General features: G+C 39.4%; 1 protein-coding gene across 2 annotated transcripts in view; it reads right to left on the reverse strand.

Annotated features, from left to right (window-relative positions):
- Positions 1–26,707, reverse strand: part of DCTN4 (dynactin subunit 4) — a 45,756-nt gene that overhangs the window by 2,223 nt on the left and 16,826 nt on the right. For both annotated transcript variants that reach the window (XM_033180623.1, XM_033180624.1), the window contains exons 5-12: positions 21,536–21,643; positions 19,580–19,653; positions 19,186–19,298; positions 18,759–18,868; positions 11,131–11,204; positions 7,890–7,944; positions 5,799–5,906; positions 2,820–2,917 (exon numbers count right to left, since the gene is read on the reverse strand). In XM_033180623.1, coding sequence (XP_033036514.1) covers positions 2,820–2,917; positions 5,799–5,906; positions 7,890–7,944; positions 11,131–11,204; positions 18,759–18,868; positions 19,186–19,298; positions 19,580–19,653; positions 21,536–21,643 — 740 coding nt within the window. The remainder of the gene's footprint in view (positions 1–2,819; positions 2,918–5,798; positions 5,907–7,889; positions 7,945–11,130; positions 11,205–18,758; positions 18,869–19,185; positions 19,299–19,579; positions 19,654–21,535; positions 21,644–26,707) is intronic.

The following is a 26,707-nucleotide window of genomic DNA, read 5'->3' on the forward strand; positions in this document are numbered from 1 at the left end:
GAAATTTAGCATAAAAATGTCTCTTCATTGAGGTTTCCATTTCAATTTCCCCTCATTTGTGCATAAAGGTTGTGCTTTAATAACATAGTTTCTGAAAGTAAAAGGGCAATGAAATAAACAGAATTTGTCTACTATCCAATTCAGTTACTCTAAGAAAGGTTACTAATCTAAAAGTTCTATTAAATCTAATGTAAAATATAATTAATTCAGTTTTTAATTACTCTATCATGTAATCAGGCTAAAATCTGTTATCTCAGACAATCATTCCAGAAATATATCTTGGCTTAACAAATTTCTGTACCTAATTAATTTAAAGACCCACATAAAGCAAGGATTTCAGGAACATATTTTGTATTGTACAACTCAGTACATTTTGTATTACAGTAACTAACCAAACCTTTGATTTGTATGAGTCACGTAAAAAAAAATTCAAACAGTTTAAAATGGTAAAAAGGAAAACGTCAGTCTTTCTTTTTATCCTTAATTTCCCAGGCAACCACTGATACCTGGGAAGCTTTTCCAAAACAACTTTGGATTTCTGGTCCCTAGCTAGACCTGCTAAAAAAATCCTCTGGGGTTGGGGTCTGGAATGCTATCGAACAGCAAAACAAAACAACACTTGACCTGGTGCTTTCTGGAGTTAACCCACGTTTGGTAATCACTAATCTCACCTTTGCCTTCACTTTCTTTTTCTTTTTCTTTTTCTTTTTTTTTTGGGATGGAGTCTGGCTGTACTGCTCAGGCTGGAATGCAGTGGTGCGATCTCAGCTCACTGCAACCCCTGCCTCCAGGGTTCAAGTGACTCTCCCATCTCAGCCTCCCGGGTAGCTGGGATTACAGGCGCGTGCCACCACACCTGGCTAATTTTCGTATTTTCAATAGAGACAGGATTTCGCCATGTTGGCCAGGCTGGTCTTGAACTCCTAACCTCAAGCGATCTGCCCGCCTCAGCCTCCCAAAGTGCTGGGATTACAGGCGTGAGCCACCGCACCTGGCTTCACTTTATTTTTCTAACCCACCTTATGTTATCTCTTCTAATATCTTGTTGAGAAAGCTTTTGATCATTCTGTCAAAAAACCATAAATGGGCCAGGCATGTTGGCTCATGCCTGTAATCCCAGTACTTTGGGAGACCAAGGCGGGTGGATCACTTCAGGTCAGGAGTTCGAGACCAGCCTGGGCAACATGGCAAAACTCCATCTCTACTAAAAATGCAAAAATTGGCCAAGCGTGGTGGAGCTCGCCTGTAATCCAAGCTCCTCAGTAGGCTGAGGCAGAAGAATTGCTTGAACTCAGGAGGTGGAGGTTGTAGTGAGCAGGAGATCATGCCATTGCATTTCAGCCTGGGGGACAGAGTGAGACTCCATCTCAAAAAACAAAACAAAGACCGTAAATGTTCCCTGTGCCAGTTTATTAAGCTATTGTTTTTCAGTTCCAATCGCACCTCTCTGTTTTGCTGTGTGACACAGGATTCTGCTCAGACCGTAACTGCTGGGTTGGCTGGCTCTTTGTCAGGTTCTGTCAGTAGCAGGCTCTAAAGGGAGACTAGAAGTCTAGAGGAGGAAGGGTCTTGCTCTTCCTTTAGAGATTCCTGTTTGCTTGTGGTCCCTGTTCCCTGTGGCCATCACTCCAAAAATGTCTTTTTTTTTTTGAGACAGGGTATCACTCTTGCCCAGGCTGGAGTGCAGTGGCACAATCACGGCTCACTACAATCTCTGCCTCCCGGGCTCAGCTGATTCTCCCGCCCTGGTATCCTGAGTAGCTGGGACTACAAGCATGCGCTGCTACACCTGGCTATTTTTTAAATTTTTGTATAGAGACGGGGTCTTACTATATTCCTAGGCTGGTTTCAAACTCCTGGGCTGAAGCAATCCTCTTGCCTCAGTCTCCCAAAGTGTTGGGATTATAGGGGTGAGCCACCATGCCCAGCCCAGCAATGCTTCTTTACCCAGGAGGAAGTGGCAGTAAGCAGCTGAAGTTTTCCAATTCTTGTATAATCACGCCACCCCTCCTTTGCCATCATGAGATGCCAGGACCAGGCAAGCAGTGTTCCCCTTCAGCTCACTGGAGGCCCGAGTTTCAGCTACATGGAGCTCCTTCTTTAAGTTCTAAATTTTAATAATTCTATTTCCCTTTGTTCCCTCCACCCAAGGGATGGTAGCTGGCTCATAAAATAGCTATCTTTGAAATTTTATGCCCATGAAGTAGCATAAAATTGCTACTTTAGTGTTCTTTTTCACTTTTTAAGTTACACAAGTGAATAATTCTTTACATTAAATTCTCTGTTCAAATCATTGAAATCATTCAGTCTATAGACTGAATTCTCTGATGGTCACAGTTCCCAGTTAGTGGAAGGTTTAGTTCTTTTCAGTTATTAGGTATGAGAGAGTAAAATCTATTGATTACCCCAAGGGTGTGGGGGTGTGGAACAAACCCAGTGATCAATCTATAGGGACAGAATATTGTATCCTGTCCACAACCATTAAAATCATATACTTAAAATTTTTTTTTAATTAACATGGGAAAATATATTCAAGGGAAAAAGGCTAAAAAACTGTATCTATAGAATGATCTCAATGAGGGGAGAAATATTTGGAAGGACAAATGCCAAAATGTTAATGGTGTTTATCTCTGGTGGTGGGATAATTTTATTTTCTTCTTCACGGTCTTATGTGTATTTCCCCAATTTTCTACAATAATTATTTTTAGAAACAGGAAGAAAAAAGTAATTTAAAAAAATCCAGACAAGAAAATTGGATATATAAGTGGGCATTCTGTATCAGCCAATTGTGGTATGGGGATCACAAAAAGATCACTCACTCGGGATCGTCCTGAAAGTCTTGAGGTTCTGCCAACTCATCGTACTCTGCTGCTGCATCCTTGCCAGCTAAAATGAGCTCTTTGGGAGGCACCACCACCTGGAGAGCAACACAGAGAGGCCTGCCTGAGAAGGGACCAGTGTGACAGAATATAGCAAAGCATGACATTGATTTAGACAAATGGAAACACACAGCAAGTTTCAGGAAACATATATACTACTTATATGGAGTTTTATAAGAACAAAGGTTTTAAGAGAAAGTAAGTACTTCATGGGGTCTGCAATGAGGAACTGGGGAGAACATGGGGGCTTCAATTGTGTCTTTAATGTTTTATTTAATTGATTATTTTTTAGAGACAGAGTCTTGTACTGTCGCTCGGCGTAATCTTGGCTCACAGCAACCTCTGCCTCCTGGGTTCAAGCAATTCTCCTGCCTCAGCCTCCCAAGTAGCTGGGATTATAGGTGCCCATCACCACGCCTGGCTAATTTGTTGCATTCTTAGTAGAGATGGGGTTTCACCATATTGTCCAGGCTGGTTTTGAACTCCTGACCTCGTGATCCACCTGCCTTGGCCTCCCAAAGTGCTGAGATTACAGGCGTGAGCCACTGCACCTGACCCTAATGTTTTATTTCTTAAGAGGATGGGGAGAAATGGGTATTTGCCATATTCTTTTTTTTTTTTTTTGATACATCTGAAACAGTCCATCATTAAGAACAACACAAAGGAGAAACACTGGCTCCAACACAATGTTTTTTGACATGGTGCCAGCTGATTCCTGGTACCTGATACATAAACTCACATGAGATACTGGGTGTTTATGGTCATGGAAAACAATTAGCATTCTTCAGACTTACGTTGTAATTAGGCCTCAACTTTGCTCTATCAGAGGTTAACAGTTAACGATGTCAATCAAATTTCTAATGATAGATACAAATGTGGGAAGGGAGGTATAAAGAGAGATAAAGACAAGCTGTGCTTATGCATCAGGTACTTATTTCTGCCTCTATCTTAACTGGAGCTGCTTATTAGTGTTAATAAAAAAAAAGCAGCGGCCAGATGAGGTGGCTCAGGCCTGTAATCGCAGCACCTTTGGAGGCTAAGGAAGGTGGATCACGAGGTCAGGCGATTGAGACCATCTTGGCCAACATGGTGAAACCCTGTCTCTACTAAAATACAAAAAGTCAGCCAGGCATGGTGGCAGGCACCTGTAATCCCAGCTACTTGGGAGGCTGAGGTAGGAGAATCATTTCAACCTAGGAGGCGGAGATTGCAGTCAGCTGAGACCGCGCCACTGCACTCCAGCCTGGCGACACAGCGAGATTCCATCTCAAAAGAAAAAGAGCAACAAGGACCATATAAAAGTCTTCGGGGCCGGGGTTGGTGGCTCACGCCTGTAATCCCAGCACTTTGGGAGCCCGAGGCAGGCAGATCAGGAGGTGAGGAGATCAAGACCATCCTGGCTAACACGGTGAAACCCCCGTCTCTACTAAAAATGCAAAAAATTAGCCGGGCGTGGTGGCAGGCGCCTGTAGTCCCAGCTACTCGGGAGGATGCGGCAGGAGAATGGCGTGAACCCGGGAGGTGGAGCTTGCAGTGAGCCGAGATCGCGCCACTGCACTCCAGCTTGGGCTACAGAGCGAGACTCCATCTCAAAAAAGAAAAAAAAAAGTCTTTGGAGGTGATGCTTGTAAGTGAAATCATTAAAAAGCAGGAAAAAACAAAAAAAGAAAAAGAGGACAAATTCTCTAACAAATTTGAATAACAACTAAAGATATAGGCATCCTTTTAAACCATTTTTATTATAAACATGAAGCTGAATTATGAATCAGTAATCAATGATCTAGAGAGAAAGCCTCTAAAATTTCAAGTACTAGAAGTAGCAAAATATAAAGAGGCCATATTACATCCATTCAACTCACACTGAGAGTCAAAATCACCCACTTTAGTATTTAGTTAGTGCTTTTTTTTTCTAAGATGTAGTCTCGCTCAGCTGCCCAGGCTGGAGTGCAGTGACATGATCTCGGCTCACTGCAACCGCGGTCTCCTGGGTTCAAGCGATTCTCCCATCTCAGCCTCCCCAGTAGCTGGGATTGCAGGCACCTGCCATCATACCCAGCTAATTTTTGTATTTTAGTAGAGACGGGTTTCACCATGTTGGCCAGGCTGGTCTTGAATTCCTAACCTCAGGTGCTCCACTCGCCTCGGCCTCCCAAAGTGCTAGAATTACAGGCGTGAGCCACCATGCCAAGCCTAGTTAGTGCTATGTTATACATACTCTTTGTAAGGTAGAGGAATCTAGAGGAGGCATACCAGCTTCTAAATGATTTTAAACGTATCATTTCTAAAAGGAAATGATACTTCACAAGTGTTGAAGAATGAATGTATGAGACTGAGAGACTGAAGGCGCATGTATGTTAGAGGAGTCAGAATAGGAAGGAGGCATTCTAGGTAAAACGAATAGCACACACAATTCTCTAGCATCAAAGTTTATAACCCATTGGATCTGTCTGGATCACAACCACTAATATGTATGATTCAGGGAATGCTAAATTTGAGGATTTGAAGGAAGATCACACTGGACGAACAGAGAGAAGTAGTCATTAAGGAGCTCTTATGCTATGCCAAAAATCTGGACTTCATCTCAGTCAAGAGCAACGCTAAATGACCAGCATGCGAAGAGTTAGATTTTAGAAGTATCGCCCTGGTGGCAACAGAGAAGAAATGGGTTGAAATGGAGGTGGTGGTATAAAAATAGCAAGGTCAGTTAGGAAGTTATTGTCACAGTCCAGGTAAGAAACGATGAGGCCTTCAAATAGGGCAGTGTGTTTCAGGATAAAGTAAAAAAACTTAGGAGGTGGAATCAAAAGAACGTGCTGACTAGATGTGGAAAGGAGAGTGTGTGGAGTCTTTTAAGCCAGGTCAAATGAGGACACTCCAGGGAAAGTGAGGGTCAGAGAGGCTGAGGCAAAATGCTCCTACCTTAGCAGTGCTGTTGATATCATCAGGGTCCCCCTCCTCACACTCCAAGAGAGTCACATGGGTGAGGTTCTCAACTGGATTCGTAAGAGTCAGGAGGACCTGGCTCTCCTGGAGAATAGGAAACACATCTCTCAGACATTCACCACTTTCTTAGCTGCTACACCAAGTATTTCACAAAATTACCATCCCCCCCATTACTCCTGAGCAATGACGCCCACTTACACCTCTACATCACTGTATTCTCTACATGCTTACTGATCCCTGTTCTATTATCTATATGTTAGACCAAATACTCTCTGGAGTTGCTATTTCACTAAGGAAATGGGACACATTCCACTGAAAGGGCCAGTTACTAGATGCAAAAATTCTGAGGAATGCTCATTATCTAAGTGATTGTTTAAAGTTAAAACTCTTATCTCACCCAGGCTGCCATTTAAGGACTGAAAAGGAGGCCCTCATAAATAAAATATGGGAGTCACAGGCCAGTCAGATGCATTAACAGAGCAAAAACGGCACACCAAGACTACAAAAACTTTTTTAAATTTTTATTTATTTATTTATTTATTTATTATTTATTTATTTTTTGAGACGGAGTCTTGCTCTGTCGCCCAGGCTGGAGTGCAGTGGCCGGATCTCAGCTCACTGCAAGCTCCACCTCCCGGGTTCACTCCATTCTCCTGCCTCAGCCTCCTGAGTAGCTGGGACTACAGGCGCCCGCCACCACGCCCGGCTAGTTTTTTGTACTTTTTTTTAGTAGAGACGGGGTTTCACCGTGTTAGCCAGGATGGTCTCGATCTCCTGACCTCGTGATCCGCCCGTCTCGGCCTCCCAAAGTGCTGGGATTACAGGCTTGAGCCACCGCGCCCGGCCTTATTTGTTTATTTTTGAGACAAGGTCTCACTCTGTTGCCCAGGCTGGAGTGCAGTGGTGTGATCATGGCTCACTGCAGCCTCGACCTCCTGGGCTCAGGTGATCCTTCCATCTCAGCCTCCTGAGTAGCTGGGACCACAGGTGTGTGCCACCACACCTGGCAAGTGTTTTGTATTTTTTGCAGAGATGAGGTTTCCCCATGTTGACCAGGCTGGTCTTGACCTCCTGGGCCCAAGCAATCTACTTATCTTGGCCTCCCAAAGTGCTGGGATTACAGGTATAAGCCAGCATGCCCAACCTTATAAAAACTTTTTAAGACTTCTTGAACTGTGATAATTTGTCCTTGTTTGGTACTCTCTCTAGATAAGCAAAACAGATCTTTCAAATGAAGGACCATATGATAAACATTTGTGTTTTCAGGAGCAGCATGAAAGGAAAGAGTTAAAGAGGTTGCTGCAGAATATTCTACAATTCACTGGGCATGTGTCTGGAAAAGGGGAGTAGATGAGGACTCCAAGGAAGAGAAGGGCTGTGGTATGGAAATCTGGAAATCTAACTGATTCCTTGTACCTGAAACATAACATACAGGCCGGGTGCGGTGGCTCAAGCCTGTAATCCCAGCACTTTGGGAGGCCGAGACGGGCGGATCACGAGGTCAGGAGATCGAGACCATCCTGGCTAACACGGTGAAACCCCGTCTCCACTAAAAATACAAAAAATTAGCCGGGTGAGGTGGCGGGCGCCTGTAGTCCCAGCTACTCGGGAGGCTGAGGCAGGAGAATGGCCTAAACCCGGGAGGCGGAGCTTGCAGTGAGCTGAGATCCGGCCACTGCACTCCAACCTGGGCGACAGAGCGAGACTCCGTCTCAAAAAAAAAAAAAAAAAAGAAACATAACATACAGGAGATTGAGGAGAATCTCTAGGCTGGAAAAGAACAAAAGATGCCTGTGGGATCCATCATTCTCCCCTTTCTTTTCCCCACCCAGAATTTCACCTTGACATAATGTGCACTCTGCTCCTTTTCCCTACTTTTCATCAAAGATGTTGTTGTCAAGGATCTCAGTGTCAATAAATTTAAAGTCTTTATTATCCGAAACTGTCTTCTTTTCTATCCCTTGCTCTCTGGATCCTGTGCCAAATACACACACAGCCACCCACATACACATACACACACATCATTGATCAATCCTTTTTCTTCCTATAAATGAGCAAGGTACTAACCTTCATGTAGCGAAGGTTGGGAATTGACATGATTCTCACTTCTGGAATATAATTGCTACGCATAAATAAAAAAATGCATTAATGTTCACTGGAGTCTCTTAAAATTATTATTATTTTTTAAAGCTGTGCAGTACATAAAGGATTTCATGTTAATCAGAACATATCAGAGAAGAATAATTTTAATGAACCATATCATCACAGTAAGAACTTAAGACATAAGACCAAACTGGTATGACTTCTTTCTGAAATCTTATGTATATTTCTATTTTAAACTGCCCAGGTCCCAGATTAGCATGTATATATCAAGATACTGCTTTGTAACGACTAAGACAAGATATTTATCTCCCTGTGCCTTGGTTTTCCTAATTCTAAAATGAGGAAAATAATGGTATCTATCACTTGAGGTTATTGTGAAGAATACATGCAAAAATGCTTTGAAAAATGCTTGGAACAAAGCTCACATAAAGGTTAATTATTGTGCATACATTAACGTAATACAAAATCTATTGCAGAAACACTGAAAGTGGGGGAAAAAGTACATCTTAGAATCAGATATTTAAACTTTAAACGGGCTATTTTTCATGGTGACCAGCAGGATTACCTGAGCAAATTAACAGGAATTTAAGAAACTTTTGTCTTCCTGAATCTCAAAAAAACAAATACATACACACACAAAAGCAACAACAATAAAAAGAAATGTAAGGACCCCACTTCTAAGAATTTGAATTCAGTAGGTCTGAGGTTTGATACCAGAGCATCTATGTGTGTGTGTATACATACATATATACATATATACATATATATATATATATATATTTTTTTTTTTTTGAGACAGGGTCTTGCTGTCACCCAGGCTGCAGTGTAATGGCACAATCATGATTCACTATAGCCTCGACCTCCCAGGCTCAAGTTAGTCCCACCTCAGCCTCCCAAGTACCTGGGAGTACATATGTGTGCCACCATGCTCAGCTAATTTTTGATTTTTTGTACAAATGAGGACTCACTATGCTGCCAGGCTGGGCCTGAACTCCTAAGGCTCAAGCAATCCTCCTGCCTTGGCCTCTCCAAGTGTTGAGATTACAGGCATGAGGCAAACACCTGGCCTCAGAGAATCTGTAGTAAGAGAGCCAGGCAATTCTAAAATGATGTCAGAAAAAAACCACTTTTTCTCAAAGCAAGCTTAAGAAATTGATACTAAGCACAGGCTGCCATTCAGGGTTTCTGTAATGAGTATCATTCTGAAGTAAGAAAGGAGTTCATGCCAGACTTCACATGTGCCATTTCTGTAGGTTTCTCTATTCCTAACCAATCATGTATTAAATAAGAATAGTTAGGAAAGTGAACATATTTTGAGTTACAAGGCATTTGCAAACATAATTACTCATTTGATTCTTTTCAAGAACCCCAAGAAGAAGGCCTTATTCCTATTTCAGAGAGGAGGGAAATAAGTTTACACAAAAACAGTAAGTGACAGACCCTCTACCTGGCCCTCCTAGCTCCTCTTAACCCACCAGACATGCCCTTCCCAACCTTTTTGTTTCCTAATACTTATTTTTAATTGCTGCATAATATTCTACAGTACAAGTTATCTCAATTTAACCAACTATTTCCTTGTTAATGGTTAATCAGTTTGACACTGATTAACTGTTGGTTAAACTGTTTGCAGTTTTTTGCCATTAAAATATTCTAATACTCACCTTTGGAAATGTATCTTTATATATTGGCGCTTTTGTTTCTACAGAATACATTCCTGAAATAGTACTGTTGGGTTAAAAGGTCTATGTAATTTGTTTTGATATTTCCAGACCACTCTCCAAAAAGACTAGCAATTCAAGATTCTACCAACAATGTGTGCAAATATGTGTTTACCCACATTCTCATAAGTACTAGATGCTAATTACTTTTTAAAACTTTTCCTATCGAGTCTTGGTTTCTTTCCATATACAGTGTATCTTCTGGCCATTTGAAATTCCTCTTCCATAAGCTACCTGTCCAAATCCCTTGTTCCACATTCCACTTTACTGCCTTCCTATTTTTATCTTTTCAATTTCTGGGAATTCTCTATGCCTGGGATATTAAACTTTAGTTTGTCACGACTGCCAAATATTCTTTCTTGCTTTACTATTTGTCTCAGGACTTTGTTGCTAATTTTGTCTTTTTAAAATTTTTTTCCTTAAGAGAGAGAGTCCTGCTCCATTGTCTGGGCTGGAGTGCTGTGGCACAATCATAGCTCACTGCAGCCTTGACTTCCTGGGCTCAAGGGGTCCTCTCACCTCAGCCTCCCAAGTAGCTAGGACTACAGGTGCATGCCACTGCACCTGGCTCATTTTAAAATTTTTTTTGTAGAGATGAGGTCTTACTATGTTGTCCAGGCTGGTCTTCAACTCATGGGCTCAAGTGATCCTCCTGACAGGCTTCCAAAGCGCTGGGATCACAAGTGTGAGCCACTACACCTGGCTTTAATTTCATCTTTTATAACCACTATTTCTTTTTGCTAAGGTCAAAGGTGTTTCTTTTCTTTAATGGCTTCTGGGTTTCCTGCCTTGCTAAAGAAGGGCTCTCTTACTCGAAAGCTAGACAATACTTTCCTAATTTTTGAAAATATTTTTGTTTGCCACGTAATTCAAAAAATGTATGTATTAGAAAAGTATGATGAGACACGAAAAGTTTACATTTAATTAGATGAACACTGGGTAAGTTTTAAGTGGCAGTATTTGTCTCTACTTAGGACCATTCAGATAGCCTGATAGGTAGTTGTTATACACAAAATTCTCTCCTACTCACAAGTCCCAGAGAGTTAACACTAACTTAATCACTTTCATCCCAGCCAATGAAGTGTTATAACACAGGTAAGTAAAATGATCATTGTTACAGGGATACTCTTCAATCAGCTATATACTTTATTATTTTTTAAGTGTTTGAAGGATTATTCCCAAACTCACTTTGTAATTTGTAACGATGACTAGTGACTTTCCACCAAATAATCAACATACCTTGTTGCTCCAGATCATACTGGGCCACTGTGTCCCTGATCCCAATACCCCTGAATCTATTTATCTTAAACTTCGTGGCATGTAACTAAATTCAAAACCTAAGCTGGAACAGAATGTCAAGATGATTTTGATGTAATTATTATTATTTTTTGGGGGGGCCAAGAGTAAACACACTTCACACTGGGGAAGAAGAATAAACCAAAATAACTCAAAACAGTAATTGAAAACACCAATCCCAAAATACTCACACAGCAACCAGTTGGATTTTGAATTTGATTGATGTTGGGTTAAATTCTGGCTTGCTCAAATTATGTTCACATTTCTAAAAAGAAAACAAATACAATATGTATCAGAAGACAACAACACACTTTGCTGATCCATAGAGCTGCTAAATTCAGAAGGATAGCATTTACAAGAATTTTGTTTTGTTTTATTCTGATATAAGACCATACGTTTTTGAAATAGTATATCGCAACCAAAGTTTATAAAAGATGTTTGCACTTCCTGATATGTGCAACCACACTATCCAATATTATTATACCTCTGTGGTACTTAAAAACTACTAAAATAACTAACACATACTGAGTACTTACTGTATGTGCAAAACAACGTGCTCACTAGTTTAACTGGATTTAAGTATCACATCAACTTTATGAGCTAGGTATACATATTATATTAAGGTTGCCATATTATAGATGATTAAAATGGTATACAGGAAGGGTAAGTAACCTGCGCAACTTCATAGAGCCAATAATAATGGACACTGTGATTTAAATCCAGGTAGTAAAATTCCAGATCCCATGCTTTAAAGTACAGTAACAATGATTATTTTTGAGATAGGGTATCACTCTGCCACCCAGGCTGGAGTGCAGTGGCACAATCAAAGCTCACGACAGCCTCCAACTCCTGGGCTCAAGTAATCTTCCTGCTTTGGCCTCCCAAAGTGCTGGGATTACAGACATGAGCCACTGCACTGGGACAGTAATAATTATTTACTACTTTCTTAAATACGTACTACATACACCTGGTTAAATTTTTTTTTTAGCAGTACAAAAAAGGTGTCCAGTGTAAAGATTACCCATTATCTGTCTCTCCCCTTGTTCCTCTCCCCAGATAGCCTATGCACATAAAAGTACAAGCATACATCACATTGCTTTTTTCACAATAACACAAAAGGGGAACATTTTATATTTATTCTCTTGCTTTTTTCATTTACTCTATCTTGGAATTAATTCCATTTCAGTACATATAGAGGAGCCTCTGTGTCCCACTGTAACAATTTCTATAACTTACATAAGATAGAAAATGATGGACATTCAGGATGTTTCCATTATTTTGCTACTGTAAGTAATGCAGCAGTGAGTGTTCTAGTACATTAATCTATTTCCTAAGTGTCTAAGTATCTGTAAGACAATTTCCTAAGAGTAGATCAAAGGGTGTATGCATTTGCTATTTTAAAGGATACTGCAATATAACTGACTAATATGATGATTATGAAATGATATTCCATTGCAGTTATTTTAATTTTTCGTTTTCTCATTGCAGTTTTAACATACATTTCCCTGATTTGTGTATAAATCTGAATATCCTTCATATTTATTGGCTATTGGGATTTCCTCTGCCATAACTTGAATGTGAGGATCTGCTGGTTATTTTTATTTCCTTGCTGATTTGCTGAAGTTCTTTACATATTCTAGATATTAATCTATTGTTAATAATATACCTTGCAAACTACTTTTCTCAGTCTACAGCTTATCTTTTCATTTCTTTATGGGTTTTCTTTGGCATGAGGGTACGAGTTTTACTTTTAATGAAGTAAAATATGTAACTTTACATTATAGTTTGTGCTTTTCTGTCTTACTTATGAAACATTCCCCTACCCAGAAGTCATGAAGGTATTCTCCTGTATTTTCTTCTAGAAGTTTGGCTCTTCAAATTTCCAACATTCCTGAAATTAACTTCTGTGTAGGGTGAGGTAGCAACCCAATTTTATTTTCTTCCGTATAATCACTTGACCTAGCAAAAATGTAATAGCCTATTCTTTCCCCAGTGATCTACAATGCCATATTTAGCATATAACAAATTTTCTCATATGCATGGGTCTATGTCTGCATATATATAGACACACTTTTGTTTATATGTATGTTTGTACTTTCCCACCTTTTTTATATAAAAGTTGCATACCTACCATGCACTTTGCTTTTTGCATTTAAAAATGTATCCCATATTAACGCATTCTTTTAAATAAATTTATAGTACTCATTGTGTGGATATACCATAATCTCTGCATATTTTGGTTTGTATTTGTGGAGGTGCAAGGTAGAATCCTAAAAGTGAAGTTGATGAGACAAAAGGTAACTTTACTTTTGGTAGACATTACTATATTAATGGTGCATTATATAACCATATTTATATAAATTTATATCAATTTAATTCATATATATCTATTTCTATCACTAATCTTTTTTTTAAGAAATCAACTTCTGATTCTGTTGCTCTTTTGTATTTTATATTGGTTTCTTAATTTATTGTATTTTATGTTGGTTTCTTCATTTATTAACGCCTGCTCTCTGGACTTTGCTATTTTTTTCCCTAACTTCTTCAAATGGATTCTGATGTCACTAATCTTTTAATATTTCTTCCTTTCTAATATATACTGCATAGCTAAGCATGGCCTTAGTTGTATCCTGTAAGTTTTGCTATAAAGAAATTACTGATTTCCAACTTAACTACATTGTGATCAAATAATATACTTGAATCATTTCATCTTCCAGCTGACAGCCTCAGCAAGAGAAAGCATAGGGACTCCAATGGCGGCAGCAGCATGTGCAAAGAAACGATCATGAAACTTGGTAGACAATATTGTGTGGGTGCCCCAGGTCTCTCCAAGCTGACTATATATTTTGTTATTTTAAAAAACCTGTATTTATTTATTTTTTTGACAAGTTTTGCTCTTGTTGCCCAGGCTGGAGTACAACGGCATAATCTCGGCTCACTGCAACCTCCGCTTCCTGGGTTCAACCAATTCTCCTGTCTCAGTCTCCCGACAAACCTACATTTTAAGTAGAATTTTTTAAAATATAAGCTGGTGTAAGGCTATATGACTTTTGATCAAAACAACAAGATGCAGGGCTTCTAAATACAAGGGATCATCTGAAATGAACGTTGTTTGAATATTCATTGTCTAATTTTGAGGGTTCCAGTATTTACATGAAAATTTAACAATTTTTAAAGAAGTCCTTGGAAATGGGTACTGACAATGAATCTCCTTAAAATAGAATTTTAAAGCTTTTCAACACACTGGAACTCTCCCTGGCTTTGTACCAACCCCACAACTGAGCGAAGCCACCTCCTCAAGACATGCATTGCTCTGCAGCTGGATACTCTTAATAGCCTGCACAAGGGAGTTCACTTAAAAAGAGATAGTGTGTAGCTTAAAATACATTAATTTGTATAAAATAACTTGCTCTGCTATTAAAAACCATTATAATGTCTTTAATAATATCAGCTGGCACTTAAATATTTTTGGAGTGAATATTATCACTAAAGTTATGTATGACTCCTACAAAAATATGGTTGTATCATATTAAAGAGACCTGTATTGATTTGCCAAAATCCTGCAACTTAGCAAAGGTATTACCTTCCTTGGATTTGTACTTTGTGATTTAGTATGCTGTACCATGGGCTGGTTATGCTAACTGAAAAAATTAAGTCATTATTTTTCACAGTACTCTAAGCTTAAGCAGAAGAACAGCTGTTCACATCTTTTAGCAGTGCACGTTTGTCTACCTTACAAATGCCATGTGTCCAAATCGTGGTTTTGTAATTGCTAAGGTATGATATGTCAGGTTATTTGAAAACAATTACTTTTTGAAGTAACTGTGACCACAAAACATCATTTTTACATGAAAAGTTGTCTATCATTTGAAATTATGCAAATGATGTCTTGATCTAAAGCACAAACCTTATGTTTTTAATAATATGGTGCCACTGCAGGGGTTGGGGGTGGTGGGGAAGAACAAGGATAATGGCGGGGAGGATTGGCCTAACTAACCACTAAGTGAATTGTACTGCAGCTTTAATTTATGAGAAATCCTTATCTGGGATATTTGAGGGCAGCTGTAAACTGAAAACAATCCAGTAAATGTACCTTGTTTATATTTTATACCAGGCAATTATTAACTGCTAAATAATAGCTCTGATATTTGCAACTGTTGCATACAGAGTACTTTTGCTAAAAGTTAATTAGCTCTTGCCTTTAATTTTACAGTGTTTAATGTGATAAACTTCCAGTCATGTTTCCTATAAAAGAGACCATTTAATATATGTATATAAACCACAGTAATAGTATAACATACTATTTAAAATTTTTTTTTCTACTTAAAGTATTTAAGGCTTCTTAGGACATTTCTTTTCTTTTTTTTTTTTTTTGAGGCGGAGTCTCGCTCTGTCGCCCGGAATGGAGTGCAGTGGCCAGATCTCAGCTCACTGCAAGCCCTGCCTCCCGGGTTTACGCCATTCTCCTGCCTCAGCCTCCTGAGTAGCTGGGACTACAGGCGCCCGCCACCTCGCCCGGCTAGTTTTTGTATTTTTAGTAGAGATGGGGTTTCACTGTGTTAGCCAGGATGGTCTCGATCTCCTGACCTCGTGATCCGCCCGTCTCGGCCTCCCAAAGTGCTGGGATTACAGGCTTGAGCCACCGCGCCCAGCCAGGACATTTCTAAAGCAGATTAAATCCAATAAAGTTCCTGATTTTTTTTTTGTAACTGGAGATAGTTTTTTCAACTGAAATAACATTTCAGCTAAATAAAGCACTGTTAAATACTGATATCTGATAAAAAATTGCCTTGTATAATTTCTGCAATTTATATTTGTTCCAAAAAGGGTATAATGCCCTAATGTTAAAAGATTTTAAATAAATCCTTATCCTTTGATTTTTAAAACTCTGATCCAATGATAAAATTCTGTAAATTTTCATTTTCCAATGCAGTTAGGTAGCAAAATACCTGGTAATTCATAACTTTTACCTGTTAAAATATAAACACGCAACAAGCAAACATATTTAAGAGTACTAAATGGAAATAAAGTGTTCAAAAGAGAAACCCCTGTGTTATCGAGCATCTTAGTCTATGTATTATTATTAAAGTATAAATATGATTTAAAGAAATCTTTTCTTGTTAATAAAAACTTTCTTTTAACTGAAAAAAAAAATTCATCTTCTGAAAAACGTTCATACTTACTTTCTAATAACCCAGTATATAGTCAACCTTTATACGTGTCCTGTATGTACTCGGAAAGAGTGCAAATATTCTGCAGATATTGCGTACAGGGGTCTATATATGCTCATTTGGTCAAGTTTACTAGTTAAATTCTCCAACTGTTCTAGATTCTTACTGATTTTCATCTATTTGTCCGCTAGGTTACTGAGAGATGTCAAAATTTCCCAAAATGATTTGTCCATTTATATAATTTTCTCAAATGTCGCTTTATATATTTTGAGTCTGTTTTTCGGTGTGTATGACTTTAGATGGTTATATCTTCTTTGTAAATTGAATCTTTTTTTAAACAAATTATCCCTCTTTTAAAAAAATTAGTGTTTGTCCAATATTTTTCCCACTTCTCTCTACTTTCAACCTTTCTGAATTCTCCTGTTTGCACTTCTTGTAATAAACATATAGATGGGTCACTGCAATTTGCTTTATTATTTAGACTGACAGTGTCTTTTTTTTTTTTTTGAGACGGAGTCTTGCTCTGTCGCCCAGGCTGGAGTGCAGTGGCGTGATCTCCACTCACTGTAAGCTCCGCTTCCTGGGTTCACACCATTCTCCTGCCTCAGCCTCCCGTGTAGCTGGGACTACAGGTGCCCGCCACTGCGCCCGGCTAATTTTTTAAATGTATTTTTAGTAGAGACGGGGTTTCACCGTGTTAGCCAGGATGGTCTCGATCTCCTGACCTCGTGGATCCGCCCATCTCGGCCTCCCAAAGTGCTGGGATTACAGGCGTGAGCCACCACGCCCGGCCCAATGTTTGTCTTTTAATGGAAGCATTTAGTTCACTGTATTTAATGTAAATACTGATACATCTGGATTTTAATCTACTATCTTACTACACACATTCTTTTTTTTTTTTTTTTTTTTTTATTTAACAGACAGGGTCTTGCTTTGTCACCCAGGCTGGAGTGCAGTGGTATGATTACTGCTCACAGCAGCCTCAACCTCCTGGGCTCAAGCAATTCTCCTGCCTCAGCCTCCTGACTTGCTGGGACTACAGGTGTGAACCACCACACTGGCTTTTTTTGTTTTTGTTTTGGTAGAGACAGGGTCTCACTATGTTGCCTAGGCTGATCTCAAACTCCTGAGCTCAAGTGATCTTCCTGCCTTGGCCTCTCAAAGTGTTGTGATTACAGGCAGGAGCCCAGGTCTTCTATTTGAACCACCAATTCGATGTTCCTTTGCCCCTTTTCTTCTTTCTTTTCATAAAGGGTTTTCATTACAAAAATTTTCTAACATATACAAAAATATAGAATGATATTACAAATCTCTAGGTACCCATCACCCAACTTCAACAACTATCAATGTGGGAATATACATGCAGGACTTGAATCTATGCTCCCAGGTTAACTAAACAAAAAGAATCAGCAACTTGTTATCAAAAATCAGCAACAATGGCCAATCTTGTTTCATTTATACTCTTACCCATTCCTCATCCCTCATTATTTTGCAACAAATATCAGAGATCATGTCATTTCCTCCATAAATATTTCTGTATTCTCCAAAAGATAAAGACATTAAAAAACAAAAAACAAAACAACAAAAAACAGTACTATCATTATTCCTAAAAAGAAAAAATAATTTTTTTTTTTTTTTAAAGAGTCAGGGTCTTACTGTATTGCCCAGGCTGGAGTGCAGTGGCTACTCACAGGCATGATCATCACACACTATAGTCTCAAACTCCTCAGGCTCAAGGGATTCTCCTGCCTCAGCTTCCAGAGTAGCTGGGACTACAAGTGCGTGTCACTGTGCCCTGCCCAATAGTTCTTTAATAGCATCAAAAATCCTACCAGTGTTTACATTTTCTCAAATATTTCACAAATTTTTCTTTCCTTCTTTCCTCTTTCCCTTCTTCCCTCCTCCCCTGGGCCCTTTCTTTCTGTTTTGTTTGAATCTGAATCTACATAAAATCTACATGTTGTGTTTGGCTGGTAAACTTTTAAGTCTCTTCTAATCTAGAGAATGATTACATAACATTAGCCACCAGTGACATGTGGTTATTTAAATGAAATTAAAGACTGACTCAGTACCTCAGCTGCACTATCACATTTCATGTGCTCAATAGCCACACGTGCCTAGTGGCTATCATGCGGGACTGTACAGACACACAATACTTTCATTACCAGAGAGAGTTCTGTTGGATAGTACTCATCCAAAAGGTTTCCTTTCCATCTTGTTTTTACAATTTATTTATTGAAGAAACTCTGTCATTTGTTCTGTAGATTACCCGAGCCTGGATTTTGCTGATTTTTCTTTTTTCTTGCTTTCTTTTAAATTGATTAATTTTTTATTGGTCCTCCCTGAGCCTGAACACTAGCCTAAAAGTTATACACTCTTTCACTATTCTTTTAGGGGTTAACCCTATGTACCTAACCTTCAGATATTTCATTTCTACATCTGTAAAACAGGTTTAACAGCAGTACTTACCTCACAGAGTTGTTTACATTGAAAGCATTTAAAATAGTGCCTGGGCAATTAGTATGTTCTCTACAAGTATTTTCTGTATTTACTACATTCCAAAGGTTTTGACATTGGTCAGACACCAACCACATTTGTTTTTGCTTTCCTCTTGTACAAATGGCCATTCTACAGAATGGAATACTTACACGGCAGCGCAGGGACCGTTTGATCAGAAGATGTTTGTGGCGAGGATACAGCTGTGAAGCACAGACTGGCTGGAAGTCAGGCTGTAACAGACGCTGCTGAAGGGTGGTTACTAGAAAGAAAGGCAGAAAACAGGCTTAGTTTACGGTGACCTTCAAAATCAGACTTTCATGTAGTAGTAATTACACGAAGCATTACTTTTATGTAATGAAAGTATGAACAGCGTTGTTCATAAAAAATGAAAATACAGAAATTTGACAGGCATTTTAGATTTCAAACAATTACTTCTATTACAGCTGTTTTATTTTCTACATATCACTTTACTACTAACAACTATTCCATTAAAAACCTCAAATCACTAGATATATAAATAACAAAAACAGAATTAGATGGAGACTAGAAACAAAGCAGAAAAACACAGAAAATTACCTTCTGTTAAATTTACTGGTCTTGTATAATAGTCTTCAGGTAGAGGTTCCACTTCATCCACAGCCTGAGCTGGCTCAATCTTTATCTCTTTCTGGTCCTCTCCTTCTTTAAGGCTAAAAGATAAAACAAAACAAAACAAAACAAAAAAAAACAGTTAATTTCTCAAGGATCCATCTGATTATCCTGTCTATGATATCAATAATCGAATGGAAGTATTCCTGTGTCATAGAATATCTGTTCAGCGTAGGTCTTTTCTAAGTACGAGAATCTTCTTTTCCATTGGCAACTGTGTGTGTGTGTGTGTGTGTGTGTGTGTGTGTTTCTAATCTCATTTCTTTGATATTCATTTTGATACCTGCTATTCTCCTCAAAGTCATTTCATGTCTAAACTTACGAAAGTCCGGCAAGGGTACTGATGGATGCACCAGCTCGTGGTCGCTGAAGCCTGGTTCCAAGACCATATTTGTCCTAAACAAAGTTCAGAAATTCCTATTAGAAAGCCCACAGTTACACACCCTATTTATCAAAAGAAAGAATTTTGGGTAGGATAGCATGAGAAGCTCAGGGAAATAAGCAAAAAAAAAAAAAAAAAAGCTAATTTAAAGGCTTCTTTTAAAGAAAGCAATTTGTAGCGCCACATCATGATTCTATTCTTAAAATAGTAACAGCACTAAACATAGAGATTGAAACTACATTAATACAGTAAAAATGAACCAAATGTGAGCTTCTATTAGCAATCTAAAAATATCTAAGCTACGGCTCAGGCAAGAGCTATGTGGCGTGTCTAAGATATACAACAGATGTCTTCCTGGAACACCAGTGGTCATCTGCTAACTTCTTCAGGGTCAGCAAGAATCATAAAGGAGAACTTACCACTACATGAATAGTATGTTGCTGTAGAGCCCCAAAATAGCAGCAGGTTGCAACAGAGACAAAAAATGCAGCATAAGATAGAAGCAAACGAATATAGCAGGCAGGTTATATGGGAAAATTGGAAAAATCATTCATTTAATTAAAATTCTACCTCTAAATATAACATACATTGGTGCATATGAGGACTGTACCACTGGACTATTCAGAAAAATTCACTTCTTTTTGCAAGTGAGGGTGCTTTGCAAGTGTTAACGTTTTTAAATTCTAATCTAGATTTTTTTTTGAGACCGAGTCTCACTGTCACCCAGGCAGGAGTGCAGTGGCACTACCTTGGCTCACTGCAACCTCTGCCTCCTGGTTCAAGCGATTCTCATGCCTCAGCCTCCCAAGTAGCTGGGATTACAGGCATGTGCCACCATGCCCAGCTAATGTTTTGTATTTTTAGTAGAGACAGGGTTTCATCATGTTCACCAGACTGGTCTTGAAATCCTGACCTCAAGTGATCCTCCTGCCTCAGCCTCCCAAGATGCTGGTATTACAGGCGTGAGCCACTGCACCCGGCTCAATCTAGATATTTTTATATGGACTTTACCAACCCTTAGGGTTTCAATGACTTAACTAATTTTCATGTGGATGCAGTATGACAAGTTGCTTAACTAGGTCTCATTTCCTCAAGTGTAAAATGGGGATAAGATATTCCACAGGATTTTTGTGAGGATTAAATAAAGTAATACATGTAAAGTGTTTAGCACAGAGCTTGACACATCATTGCCATTCAATAAGTGTTATTTATTGAATGTCAATCTGCTGGGCCCCAAGCAAGCACACAGAAAACAAACTGTACTATGAGAGCAAATAAAACTCGGGGAAAATGACAAAAACTCCAAATCCTAATCTCTTTCTTCTCACTAGCAGTACATAAACTGGTAGAGAATGACTCTCATAAATAATTCTTACCAAAAATTCTACTTGCATATGTTACTATTTACCCACACAAGTGCACTATGTTAAAAAGTCAGTGTTTTTCATCTTGGAGAAACAGGTGAGGATGTTAAACAAGTTATTATAACTAAAGCTGAGAAACCACTACTGCCAGGATGTCAAAGGTGGGCTACGGGAGTAATACGACTAAAATCTACCATTTGCCCACCTCCTTTTTCTCAGACTTTCTGTAATAAAAAAGCTGTATGTAGAGCTCTGCAGTGTCTACAAAATTAACAGTCTTTCTGGGGAAATAATCAGAAGATAAAGGGGAGTGATGGAGAAAGAAACACAAATGTCCTTAAAACACAAATAACTCAAACAGAACTATGGATATAGCAAAAGCCTAACTATCAGACTTAAATGTCTATAATTTGAAGAATCCCTCTCTCTGCTACCCACCATTCAGGAATCTAGGACAATGGCCATTTTCTGAAATGATCACTGTTCTTAGGCCCTACAGGTCTTGCAAATCATTTTAGTACCAAATTCTCACCGAAAAAGCCAGAGGCATATAGTTTCTACGTCGTGCCAGTTTCTTGCGATCTCGCTCAACCTTCTCTTTCTGAGCAAGCTGCTGGTAATATTCAATCAATTTGTTCATCTGTAAAACAATCACAGACTCAGTACACAAAAAAGCTAACAGAAAACATACCAAATTAATCAACTACACTGATTAGACACATAATGAATAGAGAAGACAAATTATTAAGGTGGGCAAGTTTGCCCTTTTTCTTCAAAGAGAATTTTTCTTTGTTATGTGATTTGTTTTCCGAAGTGAAATGGAAAACTGAAGTTCAAGGACAGGATGAAATGGGCAATGAAAAGGCTCGGAAATTTTCTGCTCTCTTATTTCATTACTTATTTACCCTCATGGCTGCTCTGATTTTTTTTCTGCATGGCCACACGACATTTATTTCTAAGAACATGATATTTTATACTGTAGTTTATTCCCCAACTACATCACACTTAAAAATTTTTTAAATACATTTTAATTATAAAAGCAATATATATTCATCCTAAAAAGTTCAAACAAGGCTGGGCATGGTGGCTCACGCCTATAATTCCAGCTCTTTGGGAGGTTGAGGTGGGTAGATCACTTGGGGCCAAGAGTTCAAAACCAGCCTGGACAATAGAGTGAGACCTTGTCTCTATAAAAAAATGCAAAAATTAGCTGGACATGGTGGCATATGCCTAAGTCCCAGCTACTCAAGAGGATTAGGTGGCGAAAAAGAAATGGCGGATAGGAGGCAGAACTAACTTGCAGCTTCCCCTCAGACAGACAGAACAACTTGTGGAGATTCACACTGTGAACTTTTACTCCAAGAACTACTGCAGGAACATACTAGGAAAACTGAAAGAATTCACAGACCCTTTGAAAGAAGTGGCTTGTTGCTGCAAAATGAGACAGCAGAAAAACTGTGAGTGCCCAAAGTGTGAGAGGGGGAAAATCCACCTTCAAACATACATCCTCACTGGAGAACCTAAACATTCAGATCATGGGAGGAAAATTTAACCTTACCTAGTGCTGAAACAAATTTAGAGAGCCGAGCGAAATATAAAAGTAGAAGCAGCAACAGCGGGAAGAAGCCTGTAGGCACTCACGGCTCCCAGGGAAGCCATTTCTGATTTCAATCTCACAAGGGGTCTAGGGGAGCTAGGGGAGAGCTGCCAGGGGAATTGAGGAAGGACCACACGGAGACAGAAACTTCCAGGTGAACTCTGTAATAATTTTGACCGAGAGCAAATTTTCCTGGGCAGAATCAGGATGGGGAGGGTGCGAAGGGGAAGCACAGATATGAGCACATAAGCCACAGCAGTTGAGAAGGCGTGGGGTCCAAAAGGCTGGCTTGCTTTCTCAGCAGGTAGGCTTGTGAAGGCAAGATCTTGGCCCTGCAAACTCCATGCTGTTGGTGGGGCATGGTGGGAGTGAGACTGGCCTTGCTGGCTGCATGGGAGCTGGGTGAGGCCTGTCACTGCTGGCTTTCCCCTACTTCCTGGCCACCTATATGACACAGCAGAGGCAGCCATAACGCCCCTGGGAACATAACTTCATTGGCCTGAGAACCACACAACTATACTCCACGGCAGCCACAGCAAACCCTGCCCAAGTAGAGTCTGAGCTCAGACATGCCCCCATGTGATGGTCTTTCTCTACCTGCCCTGGTAGCCCAAGACAAAAGACTGTAAACTCTTGGGAGTCTTACGGCCCCACCAATCACCTGAGAAACCGAAATACTTATCCAGGCAACCTTAGGGCAAGCTTGTATCCCCACCACACTACTGCAGCTGATACTTTCTTGAAAGCGCCACCTCCTGGCTGCAGGCCAACTCAAGCCATTACAGCAACTCATAAAAGAACAACCCTGCCCTCAAAAGGAGAAAATAGCAGCTAATTCCACCACCTGCAACATCCTGGCTAACCAGAGGTCCTGAGTCTGTCCATGTGATAATTCACTGCTAGCACAACCAGCATTAAAGAAAACTAGCACACGAAACTGAACTACAACCAAGGACCCTCACAGAGTCCACTTCATTCCCCTGCTACCTCCACCAGAGCAGGTGCTGGTATCCACAACGGAGAGACCTGAAGATGCATTGCATCACAGGACTCTTTGCAGACACTCCCTAGTACCAGCTCGGAGACTGGTGGCTCTGCTGGGTGGCTAGACCCAGAGCAGCAGTAACAATAATTGTAGTCCAGTTCTCAGGAAACCGCATCCCTAGGGGAAGCGGGAGAGCACCACATCAAGGACCCATGGAACGGGACAAAAGAATCTGAACAGTAGCCCTCAAGTCCCAGATCTTTCCTCTGACATAGTCTATCCAAATGAGAAGGAACCAGAAAAACAATTCTGGTAATATGACAAAACAAGGTTCTTTAACAATCCAAAAAGATTACACTAGCTCACCAGCAATGGATCCAAACCAAGAAGAAATCTCTCAATTGTCAGAAAAAGAATTTAGAAGGCCAACTATTAAGCTACTTAAAAAGCTACTCAAAGGGGCACCAGAGAAAGGTGAAAACCAACTTAAGGAAATAAAAAAAAATACAGGTTATGGACGAAAAAGTCTCCAGAGAAACAGACAGCATAAATAATAAACAATCACAATTTGAGAAATGAAAGACACACTTAGACAAGGCTTTTGAATTAACCAAATCTGACAAAGAAAAAAGAATAATAATAATAACAATAAATAAAGCCTCTAAGAAGTCTGGGATTAAGCTACCAAAACTAAGAATTGGTGTTCCTGAGGAAGAAGAGAAATCTAAAGGTTTGGAAAACTTACTTGAGGAAAGAACAAAGGAAAACTTCCCTGGCCTTGCTAGAGATCTAGACATCCAAATACAAGAAACTCAAAAGAACCCCCAAGGAATTCATCACAAAAAGATCATCACCTAAGCACATAGTCATCAGGTTATCTAAAGTCAAGACAAAGGAAAGAATCTTAAAAGCTATGAGGCAAAAGCATCAGGTAACCAATAAAGGAAAACCTATCAGGTTAACAGCAGATTTCTTAGAGAAACCCTACAAGCTAGAAGGGACTAGGGTCCTATCTTTAGCCTCTTTAAACAAAACAATTATCAACCAAGAATTCTGTATCCAGGGAAACTAAGCTTTGTAAATGAATGAAAGATAAAGTCTTTTTCAGACGCACAAACGCTGAGAGAATTTGCCAGTACCAAGCCAGCACTACAAGAGCTGCTAAAAAGGAGTTCTAAATCTTGAAACAAAACCTTGAAACACACCAAAATAGAACCTCCTTAAAGTATAAGTCTCACAGGGCCTATAAAACAGTAACACAATGAAAAAAAAATCTAAATATTCAGGCAACAACTAACACAATTAATAGAATAGTACCTCACATCTCAATACTAATGTTAAATGTAAATGGCCTAAAGGCTCCACTTAAAAAATATAGAACAGCAGAATGGAGAACAATTTACCAACCAAGTATCTGCTGTCTTCAAGAGAGTCACCTAACACCTAAGGACTCACATAAACTTAAGGTAAAGGGATAAAAAAAAAAAAAAGATATTCCTTGCAAATGGACACCAAAAGTGAGCAGGAGTAGCTATTCTTATATCAAACAAAACAGACTTTAAAGCAACAACAGGTAAAAAAGACAAAGCGGGACATTATATAATCATAAAAGGACTAGTCCAACAGGAAATATCACAATCCTAAATATATATGCACCTAACACTGGAGCTCCAAAATCTATAAAACAATTACTACTATACCTAAGAAATGAGATAGAAAGCAACACAATAATAGTGGGAGACTTCAGCACTCCACCAACAGCACTAGACAGGTCATCAAGGTAGATGGCCAACAAAGAAACAATGGACTTACACTATACCCTAGAACAAACGGACTTAACAGATACCTACAGATCATTCTACCCAACAACTGCAGAAGATACACTCTATTCATTAGCACATAGAATATTCTCTAAGATAGAACACACGATAGGCCACAAAGCACGTTTCAAAACATTCAAGAAAACTGAAATTATATCAAGTATTCTCTCAGACAGCAGTGGAATAAAATGGAAAATCACCTCCAAAAGGAACCCTCGAAATGATGCAAATACATGGAAATTAAAATCTTCTGAATGCTCACTGGGTCAACAATGAAATCAGGATGGAAATTTAAAAACTCTCTGATCTGAATAATAGCAAGACACAAGCTATCAAAAGCTCTGGGATACAGCAAAAACAGTGCTAAGAGGAAAGTTCATAGCATTAAATACCCACATCAAAAAGTCTAAAAGAGCACAAATAGAAAATCTAGGATCATACCTCAAGGAACTAGAGAAACGAGAACAAACCAAACCCAAACCCAGCAGAAGAAAAGAATTAACAAAGATGAGAGCAGAACTAAATGAAATTGAAACAAAAGAAACAATACAAAAGATAAATGAAACCAAAAGCTGGTTCTTTGAAAAGATAAACCAAATTGATAGAATGTTAGTGAGATTAACCAAGAAAAGATGAGAGAAGATCCAAATAAGCTCAATTAGAAATGAAATGGGAGCCGGGCGCGGTGGCTCAAGCCTGTAATCCCAGCACTTTGGGAGGCCGAGACGGGCGGATCACGAGGTCAGGAGATCAAGACCATCCTGGCTAACACAGTGAAACCCCGTCTCTACTAAAAAATACAAAAAAACTAGCCGGGCGAGGTGGCGGGCGCCTGTAGTCCCAGCTACTCGGGAGGCTGAGGCAGGAGAATGGCGTGAACCCGGGAGGCGGAGCTTGCAGTGAGCAGAGATCCGGCCACTGCACTCCAGCCTGGGCGGCAGAGCAAGACTCCGTCTCAAAAAAAAAAAAATAAAAGAAATGAAATGGGAGATATTACAACTGATACCACAGAAATAGAAAAGATCATTCAGGGCTACTATGAACACCTTTATGCACACAAACTGGAAAACCTAGAGGAGATGGATAAATTCCTGGAAATATACAGCCCTCCTAGATTAACCCAGAAAGAAACAGGAACTCTGAACAGACCAGTAACAAGCAGTGAGATTGAACTGGTAATTTAAAAAATTGCCAACAAAAAAACATCTAGGACCAGATGGATTCACAACTGAATTCTAACAGACATTGAAAGAATAATTTGTACCAATCCTATTGAAACTATTCCAAAAGATAAAGAGGGAA

Source organism: Trachypithecus francoisi, unplaced genomic scaffold (assembly GCF_009764315.1).
Source record: "Trachypithecus francoisi isolate TF-2019V2 unplaced genomic scaffold, Tfra_2.0 Lachesis_group2, whole genome shotgun sequence".
NCBI lineage: Eukaryota > Metazoa > Chordata > Mammalia > Primates > Cercopithecidae > Trachypithecus > Trachypithecus francoisi.